This window comes from Perna viridis, chromosome 10 (assembly GCF_037379345.1).
Source record: "Perna viridis isolate PV_CMFRI_1.1 ecotype Kerala chromosome 10, ASM3737934v1, whole genome shotgun sequence".
NCBI lineage: Eukaryota > Metazoa > Mollusca > Bivalvia > Mytilida > Mytilidae > Perna > Perna viridis.
Window position 1 is genome coordinate 39493701 of NC_142454.1, and position 17760 is coordinate 39511460.

The 17760-nt window shown below is 33.3% G+C and overlaps 1 protein-coding gene across 2 annotated transcripts; it reads right to left on the reverse strand.

Moving 5' to 3' along the window:
* Positions 1-1419: 1419 nt before the first annotated feature.
* On the reverse strand, positions 1420-16972 carry LOC148605715 (magnesium transporter NIPA2-like). 2 transcript variants are annotated; one of them, XM_088551179.1, is made up of 7 exons: positions 16833-16972; positions 11057-11115; positions 9179-9389; positions 8818-8874; positions 7614-7704; positions 7106-7266; positions 1420-5879 (listed from the first exon to the last, which is right to left on the reverse strand). In XM_088551179.1, the coding sequence occupies exons 2-7, from the start codon at positions 11087-11089 to the stop codon at positions 5221-5223; spliced, it is 1212 nt and encodes a 403-aa protein (XP_088407305.1). In that variant the 5' UTR covers positions 11090-11115; positions 16833-16972; the 3' UTR covers positions 1420-5220. The 2 variants fall into 2 exon arrangements, with proteins under 2 accessions (XP_088407305.1, XP_088407306.1); XM_088551180.1 differs by lacking the exon at positions 16833-16972 and adding an exon at positions 13253-13292.
* Between the last annotated feature and the right edge of the window lie 788 nt (positions 16973-17760).

Genomic DNA, 17760 nt, shown 5'->3' on the forward strand with positions numbered 1-17760 from the left:
CTCCCCCGAAACCTCTTTTAAGTGATACCATTTTACAATGATGTGGTAGGAATAACTGTTCATTGAAATTTAGTTTGCAATGTTATAAATCATCTTTTTTTTCGGTCCAGCTCAAAGAAAATATTTTTTTAATAAAGTCAAGCACTTACAAATACTGTTATTAACTAGTGATGTTATGATAATCGGTAAAAGTCTCAAATCGGTTGGTTTACTTTCTAGATGTTATAAATCGGTTGAGATTTTCTGTAACCGATCACCTGTTCACATTTTATCTTTTGCCCAGCGGGCATTCCACGTGGATATTGAACTTTGATATGGTGAGGTTGTAGTAACGTTGAAGTAGTGTCTAATTTCAACGTCAATTTGTCCACGGTTAATAAAAAAGTTGTATATAATAAAAAAAAGTTCCATTTTCCAAATTATGTATGTATGATAAGTTACCATTGTTAAGTGGTGTTACTTTGATGCTGAACACTAATGCTAAAATGAAATACAACTCACTTCTTTCACAATTTTGAAATTTATTTACTATTGTTTACATTTAATCGACACGTGTTTTCGAATAATGTTCCAATTTCTAGATAAAACTGCATCTTCTGCGCCTGCCCCATGTTAGGAACCTTTACTTTAATTATCTTTAGTTTCTTTTTTGTTTAAGACATTATCGATGTAGTTCCAATTTGTCTGAACAGGTATATGTATGGTTTCAGGGTATATGTATCATTTCAGGGGACAGTCGAGGGCACACTTCGTTGGTGTGAAAATTCTCATCGGTCATTGAAGGACCAAAGACTACCTTTGGATTTTTTCACAGTTTGATAGAGTGTTGACCTGTAGTGTTTTATTATATTGGTCATTAATGTGTCCTTGTGTCTTTATTTGACTTTAGTTTATTTTGAAGAAGTGGCATCGTTTTGTTACCGTGGATTTTATATCTTTGGTTGTTGGAGCCTTTTAGAGCTTACTTGAAGGTGTGCTTACACTTATGGAAGACCTCTTGGTGATCTCTGTATTTACTATTTTTATAAAGGTTATACGGTGGTGCATTTGTTGTGTTTCACCATACCTATTACTTTTTCTATTGTTTTCATTTTCTTCTCGATTTGTTGAACTGCCTATTAGCACAAAACAATTTTGTGGGCTTGATTTTTGAGTAGTTTTCTTCGCTACAATATTTAGCTACTGTTTTCTGATAAATAATCTTTAGATCGTCTTAGTACCTGATTCGATAATTCTGCAATTAGGAAAAAAGAATGTGCTTTCGTCTAACATAATTATATGTACAATGCATTGTATTTCCATTGTCTAAGGAGAACTACGTGTTGATTCAAGAATGTCAAAAGGGTGTGACGGACAGACAGACGGACCAGCGGAAGAATAACTCGCCTCGCAACTTCGGGATAATATAAAAAGTAACAATTTTATAAGAAACATATTTATTCTAGTATCACAGATAAACCAGGGTCGATGATCAGAATGAATTTCAAAGTAAATTGTAGCACTTGGTTTTCAGTGATCAAGTGATATGAATAAAAAATTGACACAATACTACAGGATTTTCTATGTATGGTATGATTACAAACAAAAATAAGCATCAAATATATTTTTTCAAGTGTCATTTTACTCGATAAAAACCATATTGCAATGATGTTACATGAACTGAAAATTATTGCGATAATTTTTATTGCGAATATTGCAAAAAGAAATCAACCCAAAAACAACTTTAATTTTTTAACTGCGGTTTGAAAAGAACGACAAGGAGCGTGAGTATTCGCAATCACAAAACTGCAAATTCGCAAAAATTAATAGGCACACGATTGTGTCCTTTCCTACGAATATTTGAAATTCAAATATCAGAAAAAAAATGTTTTCTAGTCTTCTCTAACTGATGGTTTTACCCAAATTGAATTTCACATAAATCAAAATATTATTTTTAATATCGATGGTTTTAGAGACACAAAAATGGAAGTGGTATCGAACATAAAAAAAAAAAATGTAAACGTGCTAAAAAATAAAATTCAAAACAATAGGCATGCAATGACTTATGATAACTACTGTAAGACTGGTGATCTAAAACGGGGTGTTCAAGATGAACAAATTCGTTAAACTGAGAACAAAGGGACTTAAAATAAAATGTGTATTGTAAATTTGTGTAAAAAACAGTTTACAAAGAATAGAACGACTGCAGAATTAAAACATTATATAAATACATCAATGGAAAATATACATAATGAAAATACACGTATGAAAGGACATTAAATAAGTCTACACCCTATTGTAAACTATACTATAGACTAGTCCAAAAGATAAAATCAAAGTTTTGATAGATTATATTTAGTAAGTAGTTCATTATCCCTGATATGTAATGTTCGTTGTTCATGAGAGCTAAAAAATGTAGAACTTGTCAGAGTTTGATTGTACTGAAAAGGTTTCCAGCGAAAAAAAAAAAAGAAAAACAACACGGTCATAAATCCTTTTTTTTTTCGATCGAAAATGCATATCATAATATAGCATATATTTACACAATGCTTGGCCCGTACAAACTTTTCATAAAAGTTGTATCTTTTAACCTTTAACGCCAAGCTCTTGTCCATAAACATCTCTTTACAATTGAAAGGAATCAAAATTAGAAAGTAAGATAAAAAATGCTTCTTTTAAAATAGTATTTGTTTGGTTGTAAATGAAAGTTAAAATGTATATGATCCAGATCGATAATACTACACAAAACTGTCAATATGTCTCGTAGACATAGAAAATGTCGATAAATATTTTAAAAGGAATTGATTCTTTTGGAAAAACGTTTATAGAACATGGTACATATTCAACAACGAACAAAGACAACAACATACGAACGAAATCTATATGCTTCCTGGTGAACAAAGTGTACATAAATGGCTAAAAGGGTACATTCAATGAATGAAATACTTAACAATAAATATGATTGGTTATATGAAAAATATACACGAATTTATAATATATTATGCATCTAGGATTTTTGTCTATATTTACCCCTGAACTAAACGAGTATACAATCTTGGTTTTACAATCAATTTAGCGTAAAGTACAGTTAAACCCATCTTAACCGAATCCCCGTGGGAATGATTACTTTGATCGGTTTAGGCGGCTTTTCGGTTTGCACAGGTTCAAAATAAATTGGAACTAATATGAATGGTTACTGACTTATCCGGCATTCGATTTAAACAGTTTACTGGTTTATTCGTGGTTCGGTTTAGACAGGTTGCACTGTATAACATATTTTCCAAGCTCCACGCAGCGGCAGACGTTCGAATTCATTTCCTCTCTTACAATCGCAACTTCTCGGCCAATTTCGGGACCGTTGATTCCGTGCATAACAGGGATTGGCCAAGGATGTACCGATTGCCTCTCTTAGTAACCGCTGCAGAATGGCCTTTCGAAATTCTCGGGTGTTATTAAAATCATACCTCGTTTGACAATCGGATAACGTCGCACAAAATCATTCACTTTTTCCCCGACTTGACAAGATTCTTGCATTTTTCTGAGAGGGCTGGCTGCAGCGTCTAGGGTGAATTTCGAACACTAGACGCTGTTCGGAGCTTGTAGATTTTCATGATAAATGTCCAAACTAGGATATTTGGTGAATAATTTTAATTGCAACTTGCGATAGTCAAATGGTAGAAAAAATAAAACTCATACTTTGATTTTTTCCAGCAGAGATTAAATCCGAAAATGAGCAACACGCATTTTCATGGATAATATCAATGAAGTCCGCTTCTCTTATTTCCAGAAAGGGACACCAATGCTGTTCTATAATTATAAATAAGTTTTCCAGAAAGCAACGGAAATTTTTAAACGCAATTATAGAGCTACTTATGTTATTAAGATTGTCATTCTAATATTTTCCTGAATAATATGCCCTGAATTACTAGTACTTCCGGAAGTGAATCTGACATACTATTCCCATTTATTAAATAGTTAAAAAAGCCTATTAGCAATAGGGTTTCCGAAAGCACTAAAAGGCTTCTGAAATCTCTGGTTCAACTAACACATTTAAATGTTAGTTCCAGCGTAATATATTTCCTTATTTCACTACAGATTGTAGACTCACTACACACATTACACGAGTAAAATTTAATATTGTTTATATGATTTGTTTTATTTTATAGAACATTTTAATCAGAAATAAGCGATAATTACGCGGGAAAAAAAAATACCCTATTGTGTACCCACATCCTCAGTGGCAAGTGGATTAAACAAAGACCTCCCGCGGTTTGTTGTAAATATACTCAATCAAAAAGAAGAACAATTTAAAAATACCTTATAACATGTGTAAAATAGGACGCCGACACGTGATACACTAACTAAATTTGAATACTTTGTACAGAATTGTATGAACGCAGTTTCTCGCGTGTACCATTCGTCCCATATATATGAAATGTCATATAAACGCCTACTATTAAGTACCTGTGAACAAATTATGAGGAAGAAGTCATGGGAAACCACATACTAAACTTGTGTGTTAAGACTTTCTTCTTGCGACGATAAAATCTGGAATTCTCGAATACATTTACTGTCATAAAAGTGGCGTGATAGATGCCGAACTAATGTATTAGTATATAGATTCAAGTGAGAATGTTCGGGCGACCGCACGAAGCAATGTTACCAGCCATGTCCGTCGGTCCGACGTAGTTTGGCTGGGACTGTTGATACAATAGCTATTAAAACTGGCAGAGACGGATCAAAGGAAAGTTCTGGGGTTGGACCCCATTTTAAGGTAGAGAGACTTGTTAATGTTGTGAACAAGGGCAAAATTCAGCAAACTCTATTTTTTTTTTACATATCTAGATCCGCCCTGCCTCATGTGAAGAAGTCTTTCCAGCATGAAAAACTGCTGATTGTAATTACAGAAAATACTCTAGTGAAACTATCCTTTAAATATTGAAACCTATATAGCAAATATAGGTGTTAATTTTTTAATACTGAAATTGATATTTTGTTAATTTGTTGACTGCACACTGAAATGTCTATAAAACCATTCCATACAACGATCCAGAGAAAACTTTATAGTTACAAAAAATATATCTCCACCATACAGACTGAAAATCTGTCTCTCACATACACACACAGACATTAATGACACTTTACCACAACTTACTATAGGTACAAATGGATTTCATTGGATGAAAATGTAAAAGTTAATGGTTCCATGAGACTCACGTGATGAGACTATGAAAACTATAGTTAAGAGATAACTCTCTCGTCTCTAGAGCTAATTTCTAGTTCTATATTGTCCATAGTTGCCAAACTTTGACTGTTAGGTAGTCTTTTGTATTCGATATCCTCTTCCTCGTTAATGACGTCACCATTTAGCGAAATATTAGCATTTTCGTCACGCTCCGTCTCTTTCTTGTGAGCTTTAGGTAAATTCTTCAAAGATATGTCCATATTTTTAAATGAATTGAGTAAAAATATGCCAGCTATAATAACTAAAAATCCTATGAAAAATGTCACAATATCCTTCCAATGCATGTAGAAAAAGTCTTTGTATAAAACGGATGATAACGAAACTGCAGTTGTCGTAAATAGTACGTAATATATAGGGGTGACCACTGCTGTATTGTAAATATCTAGAGCTCGGTTCAAAAAGTTCAACTCTATCAAAATACAGACAAGGAGGACGGCTATATTGACATATGTGAACCAGTTTGTAAATTGTTGATCCCCATCTGCAGTTTGTGTGAGGGCGACACCGATTCCCTTGCATGCCATGACTGTGAAGGCGCCAAAGCAAGAACAAATTGTGACGTAGATCATCACCGTTTTGCTTCCATATTTTGGCGCCAGAAATATAATGAAGCAGACGCCGATGATAAGATATGCCAAACAAATAACAATAAAACCTGAAAAAGATAATAATAGAATGTAAATTTGACGAAATTTTAGCTATGATATAAAGTTTCATTTATTTTAAATTTTGATTTAAAATTGTAAGCAGCATGGTGGACAATTGCAGGACACTATAGTATGGACAACTGCAGGACACTAGTATGTCAAGCAGTTGAGTCGTGCTAAAATCATGTTTTTGAAAAACAAAGAAGTATTATAATAGTCTGTACAACGATATCGAAAAAGATGTTACAAAAATGTAAGTACTGAAAAAAATTGCAAGGGTAAGTAAAACATTACTTTCTCCAATGTCCTTCAAACTTTACCATACTAAAATCTTTAGATACTATATAGCAGACGCCAATGATTATATGAAATGTTACAACTTCAACAGAGTTCTAACCAATATCCTTTGAATTGTGAGTTGTTAACGACATACTAACTGTGGTTATGACAAATGGGCCATGCAGGAATGATACAAGTTGCATATTACATGCAAAATAAAGTTCTGAATATAAGTATATGAAGTATTCTAATATGACGCCTTCATATCATCAAACAGTATACGTCGGTACAACCCCACCTTCAGCACATGCGCACTCTTTCTTTTCTTTCACTGTCGCTTCGAGACAAAACACTAATTCAAAAACGTTTACGCGATGATTTAACGGCTGAGAGGTTATCTAATTGAAATCAATTATATAAATACCCACATTTAACACATACGATGACATAAATATACAAATTTATGACAGAAATGGGCATCATCGGCGTTTTTCTGGCGGCTGTTCTCATTCCCTCCTACTGAAATTTGCGGCAATATAAACACGCATTGTTTTTGTGACAGGACCAATAAGGCTGTAAATAAATGTTTTTAATTCCCAATTTCGATAATTTATACAATAATTCTATAGATGGTTTACTTGAATATGTGGTTATTTCTTAATTAATCAAACCTCCATACGGGGGAGGTTAAACGGAACAGCCGTTATGTTGGCTACGCCTTGGGAAATTTTTATCACATAAAATTACCGTATTTGTCATATTAGAAAAGACTTAACTCGTGGAGGGGGTTGATTTGTACTCATTTAACATGGGTTTGGCATTTATATACTAATTTAACACCTCGCTGTCGCTCGGTGTTAAATAATCGATTGTAAATGCCTTACTCATGATAAAATGGGTGCGAATCTACCCTCTCCACAAATTATTTCTTAAATAAAATGAGAAAGATCGGTACCTGGCTCCTGAACTTTGTCTAAAAGTTCATCCATTGTTTTGATTTCCGTCTCCTGTGGAGAGTGCATGACCATGATGGTTGATCCGATCACACACAGAAAACAACTGACTTTACCAATCAGATTCAATCTCTCTTTCAAGAATATAGAGGACATCACAGCTCTGAATAAAAAAAATAGATAATAAAATGAAAGGTTAAATACTTTAACTTCGTTTGCATTATTGTTGAGATTGCGTTCTCAATATTATATCTACACGAAGAAATGATGTGTTGTTTGAATTTGCTTCTAGAAAAATGCCTCACTGATTAATAAACCTTTAATCTACAGAATTTCCTCTCAAGACAGCATTTGTCCATGTGCGTAAAATGTGAACCATGTAATTGAATTCTCTTTGTATTTTCCTTGGTATTGATAGCCGGTATTTGTTGAACACGCAATTTTAAAATGTTAAAGAAATATACGACTATGTTTTACGTTATAATAATGCTAAATAGATTGTATACTTACGCGACAATTACACTGAATGCTCCTAAAGGAGTTACTAGTGAGGCTGGGGCAAAGAGGTAAGCGGCGAAATTCAAAACCTCTCCAAAAATCACTGAAACCGAAATAAAACAAATATAAGGTCTCATGGATCTTCGTTCCCTTGAATTCGCAGAGTCCATGACGGAACAGTAATTTAAGTAGCATGGAAATACTTCCTTAATTTATTTAAGAGGACGTTCATGTAAATACTAGGCAGTAGGTGGCACATGACAAATTTTGTTTTAAAATACTTTTTCATACATTTCATGTCGCAAATGCATCCATTGACAAAGTTGAAAGTTGCTTTTTGAATAACTTCAATGGTTAAAGAGAAATAAATTACACAAAAGACATTGAAATTAAATGAAAGAGGGAAATACTGCTTTCATTTGTGCATAATTTGGTTACTTCCTTAGGGAACTTTAAAATCATTTCCTAAGCCATCTATTCTCGATTAAAAAAATCTTCATACTATTTGATATGCAAATAATATAAACATTACATTGGAACAAAAACTTCTGTGGGATATTACTTACTATGTGCCACCATTATCATAGGATCTGCCTGATTCTTACATGGGCTGCCTCTTAATATGAAGCTTACACAAGTCATATATATAACTATCCTTGTGATAAATATCTTTTAAGGGGGTAGACCTAGGGTAAGGGACATAACTAATGAAGTCAGTGGTATGTTTGTATCATATTCAATTTCACCATAGTCTGTCAAGCTTTCATTTGAAACCGAATGAAATCAGTCCAGGTTACTTTGATGCTTACATGATATTGATGTAACATGCTGAATACAAACGTTCCAATGATTTTTATGAGTTGTGTCCCATACCCTAGGTCTACCTCCTTAAGTAACACTGCTACATATATATCAAAGTCAATTCAGGCAAGGTATATGGTAAATGGTTATAAGGGATATATCAAGAACATCATACATTTAATTATATACTATGAAATTATCTCCGTTGAAGATTTTAAAGGAAAAAGGGATTTGAAAAGAATGCATTTGTGCCATTTGAAAAAAAAAACCAGCTGTAGACGCAAATTCGTATTTTTCTCTTTCTCTCTTGAGCACTGTACCTTGCCCATAACTTATTTGTTTTTGTGAGACTCTTGAAAATATTCACTGATATTAACAGTCGACTTATAATATTTGTAATGTAAATGTAACTTACTTATGATCATGCCAAGCCACCATAGCCATTCTTTAAGATATCCATAGCCTCCAGAATCTGAAAGTCAACGAAACAAACGTCGAAAAACGATTTGAAACCAACTTGGTATTCAAGTTGTACAAGTAAGCAATGACTACACGGACATTCCATACAAAAACGTTTTATCATATCATCTTTAAACAATAAATTATTGCCACTTACGGTGGTATTGGCGTTTTAAAGTTAAATATGCAGTTCAAAACACAAAATCCATACTAAAATAAGTATCGATAGTTTAATCGCTAAAAAATCATTGAATTCAGAAACGCCCTTAATATCGCAACTTTATATTTCAATTCTTTAAAAGAATAAAAAGACATACCTGCCCGAGTCCCTTGTTTCTTGGCAATTTTGATCAGACCTCTTTTCTTAAAGATGAAACTGCTTCCTGTAAATGCGTTGGATATGACAGCCAATGAAAATCCTATCCAGAATTTACCGATGTCTTCTGGTGAAACTACGTGTTCTGTTGTGTCTGAGATGTTTGTTGCTGTTGTTGTTGATAGTGGATGGAGTGTTGTGTTAATTCCACCCTAAAAGAGTTTAAAAAGAAAACTTAAAATATGTCGACAGAACGTCGGTTAAATGAAAGTGGAGATTGGCGTAGATTAAGTGACTGAATTCTCCTGTCTAACATACTGTTCAAGTCCATACAAAATTTAAAATCATTCCAAAAAAACGATTTTAAGTCAAGGCTGACGAAAATAATGGAATATTGGAGCGTACATGTATATACGGACAACAGTCAAATTCAATGTCTAAGTCAGGAACAAAGTTAAGAGGAGTGCGCCAAAATGTCGTATATGTAGTATATGACATGTGTACAAGTCTTGAAATTTTCGATATTGAAGAAAAATGTTCTGAGACGACGTGCTAATACACACTGTTGTCTAAATATTAAGTAGTACGCGCAAACATCTGTATGGGCCAACATCGGGTGTGCTAGAAGAGAGATCGGGTGTGCTAGAAGAGAGATCGGGTGATCGGGTGTGCTAGAAGAGAGATCGGGTGTGCTAGAAGAGAGATTATCTTTTTGGGAAGTCGTACCACAAACATAAACATACACATACTAGTAAAAGAGATAAGTTGTAAGCACTTAACGCTTACCCTACCGGTGCACCTGGTCCATGCGCCCAGTTTTTAGTGGAGTTCGAGTCGCTCATTTACTTTTGTTACTTTGTATGTATTATTTTAGTTACTTTATGTTCGTTGTTGTGTTTGTCTGTTTTCCATGTCTGGTCCCTTTGTCCCTGGATTATACTCATTTGATTTCGGCTAGAATCTTGGTTCCCTTGATTACTCTTTCACTAGTCGCCAAAACAAAGATGTGATAACAGGATAATCCAGCAATGATCGAAGTTTGCTTAAAATATTTCTGATTTGGGATAATACTAATTATACTAACAATGAAATTCCAGCCTCCTACTCGGGAGGTGTATAGCAGTAAGTAGCTGTGGAGTACAAATTCGTGCTTCCATATAGTTTATAGACTCAGATCACAGATGAAAGCTCAAGTGTTTTGACATTCCAATAAATAGCCTTTATGCAGAGATGAATATAATTCTGAACTAAAATACCTTTAAACCCAATGAATCAATGTAACTAAGATTCCATGGTGACTCATCATTGTTTTTTTTTTAATTTTAAATATAATTACAGCACAGAAGTACATTAGACCCTTTGAACAATCATTACAATGTTTCCTTTTACCCACCGTAAAATTAGAAGTTATAAAGCTACTCTAACAAATAAATCAATGACCCAATCAATTATACAGGTGAAAGGTCAATTGGGTATACATTATTAATTTTAAATAAGAATGTTAATTTGTGTACAAAATGGCAATTTCAGTTGAAACGGGTTTTAATCTTATCATATGTTATACGGATAATGATTGATTGATTGTTGTTGTTTAAAGCCGTTTCGGCGACCAGGGCGGTATCACGGCAAGAACATTTAATCAAGGATATACGGATAAAACCCCTAACCTCTTTTCCAGCATAATTTCCAGGGACGTATCCAGAAATTAGAAAAAGTGGGTTCCATGCTAACATTTGCTTATTTTGGGCTAAATTAGACACTTAACGATACTTTCCAACAAAACCGGCAGTAGGTCCAACTCCGGATACCTAGATCCATCACTGATTTTGATATTGAAAGATACTCAATTTTGAATATACTCAAACATAGTTTACTGTACCTGAGGTGAATCCGATGTTGAAAAATTTGACATGTTCGTTGCTCACTTTTACTTTCAGTCTGTAAATAAAAGAGCACATTCATTAGATAAAATTTAAACTGAGTTCTGAGACTAGACACATACCGCTTATTGGATACGGTAAATAACATTATAAATACGTCATACCAACAAAATACAAACATACTATAATTGGACGGACGAGATTCTGATTATTGACCTACGATCCAAAATCACAAACTGGTCATGATTTAAATTCTATCAAATTTTATAGATTGATCATGATTATCAGAGGTTAAAAAAAACGCTGGTCCAGGGCGGTACCTCCACTTCTGACGCAGGACCATTTAAACGTTATTTTCCTTGTTCCTGGGCCTACCATATATTTATATTCAATCTAACTGAGGATTTTTCACTCTTCTGCTGGACATTTCATTGATTTATGATACAAAAAAAATCATTTTATTATTAGGAAATTTGAACCCCTGGTTATTATTACTGTTCTACATTTTATCATAATTATTATTATAATTTTTATTATTACTATTTTTATCAAAAATAATAACATAACAAATAGAAGCACGCTTCCAAGATACCTCGCGTACTTAGTACAGTCATGTATGCGTCACTTTCGTTACAGCCGCGCCCCAGTCCCGAGAATTTAAAAAAGTTAAAATAAAGTGTTACGAATTTTATTATAAAGCAAGGAAGAGTGCATTGCTGGCTGAAGTTAATGAGTGTTCCCATCTAGTGTTTTTTTTACTTCCAAGTGAGGTAGAAATATTCCAGAACTATTTGTTGAATAAAATTTGAAATGAGAAATTAAAGTATTACTCTTAATACAAATGTTTGCATTTGGCATTTGCAAAACATGTTTAATCTCGTGCATCTGCTGATTGGAAAAAACAACCCTTGCCAAAATAGGTTTAAAATCGATGAACATTAGTTTGTAGTGCCATTAAACTGCCATAATTTACCATGCAGATAAACTATCCCAGAACATCGATCTGCTTTAAATCGCAGATGTGACCCTTCTAAATTAAATGTGCACATTTGCATGTACACGTTCTTTGCAAATGTGCACTTGCAAGTTTGTTTCTACAATGATGAACAATTCGCTTTATTATATGTATATATACATGTATACTTTTATCAGGCTCATCGCGATATGGACTATGAGAAATATAATCCATTTAGATTCCATGCAAACGAATATATTATTATTAATGGAGTTATATATATACATACGCCATAACAAACAAAACAAATTATTTAAACAGAAATTTCATTACAGATCGGGATTTGGCGAAGAACAAAAGAAAACCTAGACTTATGTGCCTTGACACAAGTAACGAAAGACCATAGTGCCAAAACATTTAAATCGACACAAGACCTATTCATGAATTCCGTTTCAAAATTCGTGACGTAACAACCCATTTCTGAAATAATGGAACCAGTTAAATATTAGGTTTCTCATATGACTTCAGTATACAAGAAAATTCTTTTCATATGTAAGTTACGAGAACATCCAGTCAACTTGGTGCAAATAAGGCTACAAAATATTATTTTTTTTTGGTTTACCCAATTATTTGATTTTGGCGGTAAAATGGATTGCTTAAATGATTTATAAACTTTGATGTGCTCTGATTTAGTTCATATTCAATTACTAATTCAAATCTAAAGGCGAAAGACAGAAAAAAGTAAAAAAAAAGGCAGAGATAATGCTGCAACGGAGGGTGAACAAAGAAACCTCAATCAGGAGTAACTCTAATTTCTCTAAAACTGAGAGCATGGACCACGTGGGTCGGTAGGGTGAGCGATCCCTACAATATTCAAAACAGTCCATATAACGTTGTTAAATGACAGTTCATTTTTTTTTTTCAGAAAAAAGACCAATACACTGTAACACTATATAACGAGAATGGAAATGGTAACTAGGTCCAAGACAAAGAAACGGTGAATATGTCAGAGAAACAATTCCACCGGGATGAAAATGTCAGCTCAAGGTCACCAACGGATTATCAATGAAAGACGAGGAAACCCTCACACCACCCATAAATACACTATGTTTTTGAAGCGCTCCCAGTAATATGTCAGCTGTAAGACACAATACTCAGCTGTTACACAACATCTTGTACCGAATAAACACAATCAAATATAGTTAAAATTTAAAAAAAAAATGAACACAAAAAATCCTACCTTACTTAGAAGACACTCATTTTGAAACCGCAAATTTCCGATGATATCAGATATCTGAACATGCAAGTACTTTAATGTAGTGTTTAATTAAATCATAAACTACACATTTTTGTGTTTATATGTATATACAGATTCATAATTTTATACTCTGTACACAAAACATTGACTTAGAAATGTAAAATGTACTCGTTGTTCTGGGGATTAAAATGGATTTATCTAAATCGGGTTTACTTTTGTTGGTTTAATCATTAAAACGGAAAATCGATAAATGCTTGATTTTTTGTGGTCTCCAGGCAAGTTATTCCATTTCCATATCTCGTGAAAACTTGGTTTCAATATGGGAAAATAGTGAAGAATAAACTGGAAAGGTTATTCGATGGCAGCTGGGCGGTTCACGTCCCTGAAACCACACGCGACCAGTGGCGGATCCAGAGAATTAGCAATGGCGGGGGGAAGGGGGGCGCAAATAATCCTAGATAAACACATTTTAATGTTTTAATGCATTTACACGCAATACACTATTTTCATAAATTTTACAAATTGATAAAGGGGCCGGGCCCCCGCCATCCCCTGGATCCGCAGAGGGGTTGATAAAGTACAAGATTAAGGAGATAGACCTAGGGTAAGGAACACAGCTCTTTAAAATCATTGACACGTTTGTATCAGCATTTTACATCAATCTCATGTAAGCATCAAAGTAACTTGGATTGATTTCAATCTGTTTCAAATGAAAGCTTAATAGGCTTTTGTGAAATTGAATATGATACAAACATATCACTGATTTCAAGAGTTATGTTCCTTGCCCTAGGTCTATAATTCGTGGCATTCTACAGAAATTCTACAATTAACTTTAAGAAGAATTAAAACATCCACAGTCATCAGTCCAAACGACATATTTTCAATTTGACAGAATTGTTAAAATTCTTACAAAACCGACAGAACAACACCATATTCATATTTGTATGACAAAATTGGCCGTGTTCGTTCGATCGAGGGCCATAACAAATACCTAGCACATTCTTGGCGAACATGTAGTCAATGAAATCGTTTAGGGAATGGATGAAGCAAGGGATACATATTGAAGAGGTGCACAAAAAGAACGGGATTGGTAGAGGGTGTAACTTTAGAAAATCATGATTTTATGCCAAAACTATTTCCTTTGTTGTTGAAGGGTATATACGTCGGGTCTGCTCCTTCGAATCCGCGTCTTCTCGTGACTGAGTGATTTTTCGTTTATCATCGAAACAAAATTTCATATTGATGTACCAAAGAAACATTCGTTGCCAAAAAGAAACATGACAGATTGCTATTGATTATCAATCAAATCACGTTTAGCAGAAGACCTGTCCATACATAGTCATATACGAAATGTTTGGTTTGCACTTAAAAGGTCAAATATGAAAAAAGACACGACTGAGTGAGTCTGAATAGTTCTTTTAACTATGTTTGCCATCTCAGTGTACACATCTCACAGACTTCAATGGAAATGTGTTTTCTTTAAGTCTAAAATTGGAATTTAAAAAGATAAGTAAGGCCATAAACATCTAAAAACTTTATATATTTCCCAATCCTCAGTGCTTTCAAAACTTAAATGTCAAAAGATAGATTTGATACGATCAACGGATTTTAAAATATCGACACTCCAACAAACAATTCACAAACCAAACATATATAAAACAATAGTGTACGTACATGTGCCATACAAAACACAAAACTCTACACAGCTGATTAGGGAAAGGTCATAGTCAACATAGTCTGGTTAGAATTGCAAATGTTCAAAAATATATCCCCTTTTTAAATGCTGCCAATAAATGGCATCATATTTGACACTGTTGCTGACAGAGAAATTGATTTGAAGGCTACTTTCATTAGACTTTTCCAGGAAGATTATCAATATTAATACGGTCTATTTATTGACAAGGCGGATTATCGATCGCATCACCATTTCTGAATTAACAAGATCAATGATCATTCGAAGTATTTCTTCCATGAGGGTCAAGGAACGCCACTAGACACTTCGTTATCAACGCGACAGAGACCAAGTCTATCGAAGCAAATGGGAAAAAAAACACAGACAAAAAACAACAACGATGGCAAAACACAAAATGAAAACCGGATTTCTTTAGAGCAACTCGAACGACCCAGGATCAATGTACTAAAAACTTCAAGCATTGACAACGTGTAGCAGGATATATTAATTCAAGCATGATGCATCTGCTTTTCTTTGAAGCAAACACATGCATACTTAGGTATGACATTGAAGGTTGTCCTATTGCCCGGGAAAAATAAAACTATAAACTTTTTCATCCATTTCATATCGCAAATGTATCCCATCTCAAAGCTGAATGTTAGTTTTTGATTAATTGCAATGGTTTAAGAGAAATAAATTACATAGAAGTTATTGAAATTCATTGAAAAAAAGGGAGATAACTCTTTCATTATGTGCTTATATATGGTTGCTTTCTTGGAGAATTTTAAAATCCTTTTCTGAGCTATCAATTGTCGATTTATAAAACAAATCTTTGTGCTATTTGATATACACATTCAGCTTTGATATACTTGTTATATCGGAACAAAAATTCAGTGGGATAAAATTTTCCGTGTGCCGCCCATATCATAGGAAATGCCTCGTTTCTACATGGACTGTTACACTCTATGTGACAGAGACGGTGAATTTAAAGTCGTCATCTTCGTCCACTGAGTATAATTATATACAAAGACGTAATTTCATTCCATATGACAATATATTTGCAATTAAGGTTTAAAGTACATATACATTTTCAGAAATTTAGTATAAAATATTAGACAATAATATAATACTTGTATATATAGACAGTGTACATGTACATGAAATATTTTGATCGTATATGCATGACATATTATATCTATTCAAGTCATCTGATACCAATTAGATTTTTATTTGATAATGTTTCAAGTATCTTTTTTTTCGAGCTATTCTCGATCAATATATTTTTATATTTCATTTTCGGTTTTACATGCGTCTTACATTAATCTCCCATTTAAAAATATCCATTTATATATTGAGATAAAGGGTTTATAGTTATAGATAATTATAAGTGTAAAATTTTCAAGGTGTTAATTCTTAAAAAAGTTATACGGATAAATAATGTGAGTTACAATGTATTACATAATTAAAATTAGAGTGTTTAAAATTAACAAAGAAATTACGTAACAATAATACAATCTAACTACATTCTATCCATAATAAAAGACCCATTATCACAAAAAATGCGACAGATTCCGTAAATTTCATTTTACCTGTACTGGTAAATATAAATAGATAAATATTACAAATAGGACATCAAACGAAGTATATTTAATGTAATAAATATAGCCATTAGCTGTAAATCGGAAAATTTAAACATGCTGATAAATTAATATACATAATTTATACAAGCACAGATCGACATTCCTTCCATACATATCTCCGAATTTGAGTGCCGGTTATATTTAAATACCTCATGGTTTGAAATTTAAAACTTCAAAAGAGAAACCCTAAATTGTTAAATTGTGTGTAAATCTCGAATCTACTTTTTAGTGAAATTTATACTAAACTTACCTTAAAAATAAACGTTATTTTCAGATTTTTTAACTCCAGAATTACATTCTCGTTCAATACTTTAACAATTAAAAACAAAACAGAACTGGACAACGATCCCGTATTGATTATTGTCCTTAGTATCTATATGACGTCACCACGATCAATTTTACAGGTAGAAACAACAATCAGCCAGGTGTGACACACCACGCCACCTATTGGTGATTCATGACCGATGAGTTACCAGTTATTTTTAAAAACCCAATCCCCGTGGAGAATGAAGGTGGTCAGATATGAGAGGTCAACGTATTAACGGGTTGACCTCTAGATCAAATCATATATTCGGGATGAAATTTTTAAAAATTGTGTAGTATGTTTAATTAAAAGTAATTAAAAATTAACAATAAACCATGCAGAGATTTTTTAGAAAAAGGGGAGTACTAGGCGGCTATTTCAACGGGGATTCGGTTTAATTTGTTCATTGCTCACTTTTGCCCAAAATTTTCCATGCATTGAAAAAAATCTCCGGTCAATAACAATTTATGTATTCCGGAAAACAATTTTATTTCCTATCAGGTGGTATAAACAGTTACTATATTTTACAAAATTATTTGAAAACAACACAATCTTGACCAATGTGTGCATAGTCACAGTATGATGTCGGCATTCTTTTTCCCCCGTTTTCTCATTTTTTTTTTACAAATGTTAAAAACAATGATATATTCTGTAAGACGTCTGTAAGGCAACTTCCGGTCAATATCCAGATTGTGGTATTCATCAATACCTCTGGAAAATGAAACTTGTATCATTTGATAGGATATTAAATTGTCTTATAGAATATATTAATGAATATTGACCGGCGTTTATGAATTTTTACGAATTTAACATCGAATACAAAATTATGTTCACTGTCCGAGCGAATTTAAAATATTTCCGGTCAATTTTTTTG

Coding starts and splice junctions, on each gene's coding strand:
- LOC148605715 (XM_088551179.1), bottom strand. CDS start 11,089: ATGTCAAATTTTTCAACATCGGATTCACCTCAG. Junction 8,875..9,178: donor GAAACAAGGGACTCGGGCAG/GTATGTCTTTTT, acceptor GTTGACTTTCAG/ATTCTGGAGGCTATGGATAT. Junction 7,267..7,613: donor GCATTCAGTGTAATTGTCGC/GTAAGTATACAA, acceptor TTTTTTATTCAG/AGCTGTGATGTCCTCTATAT.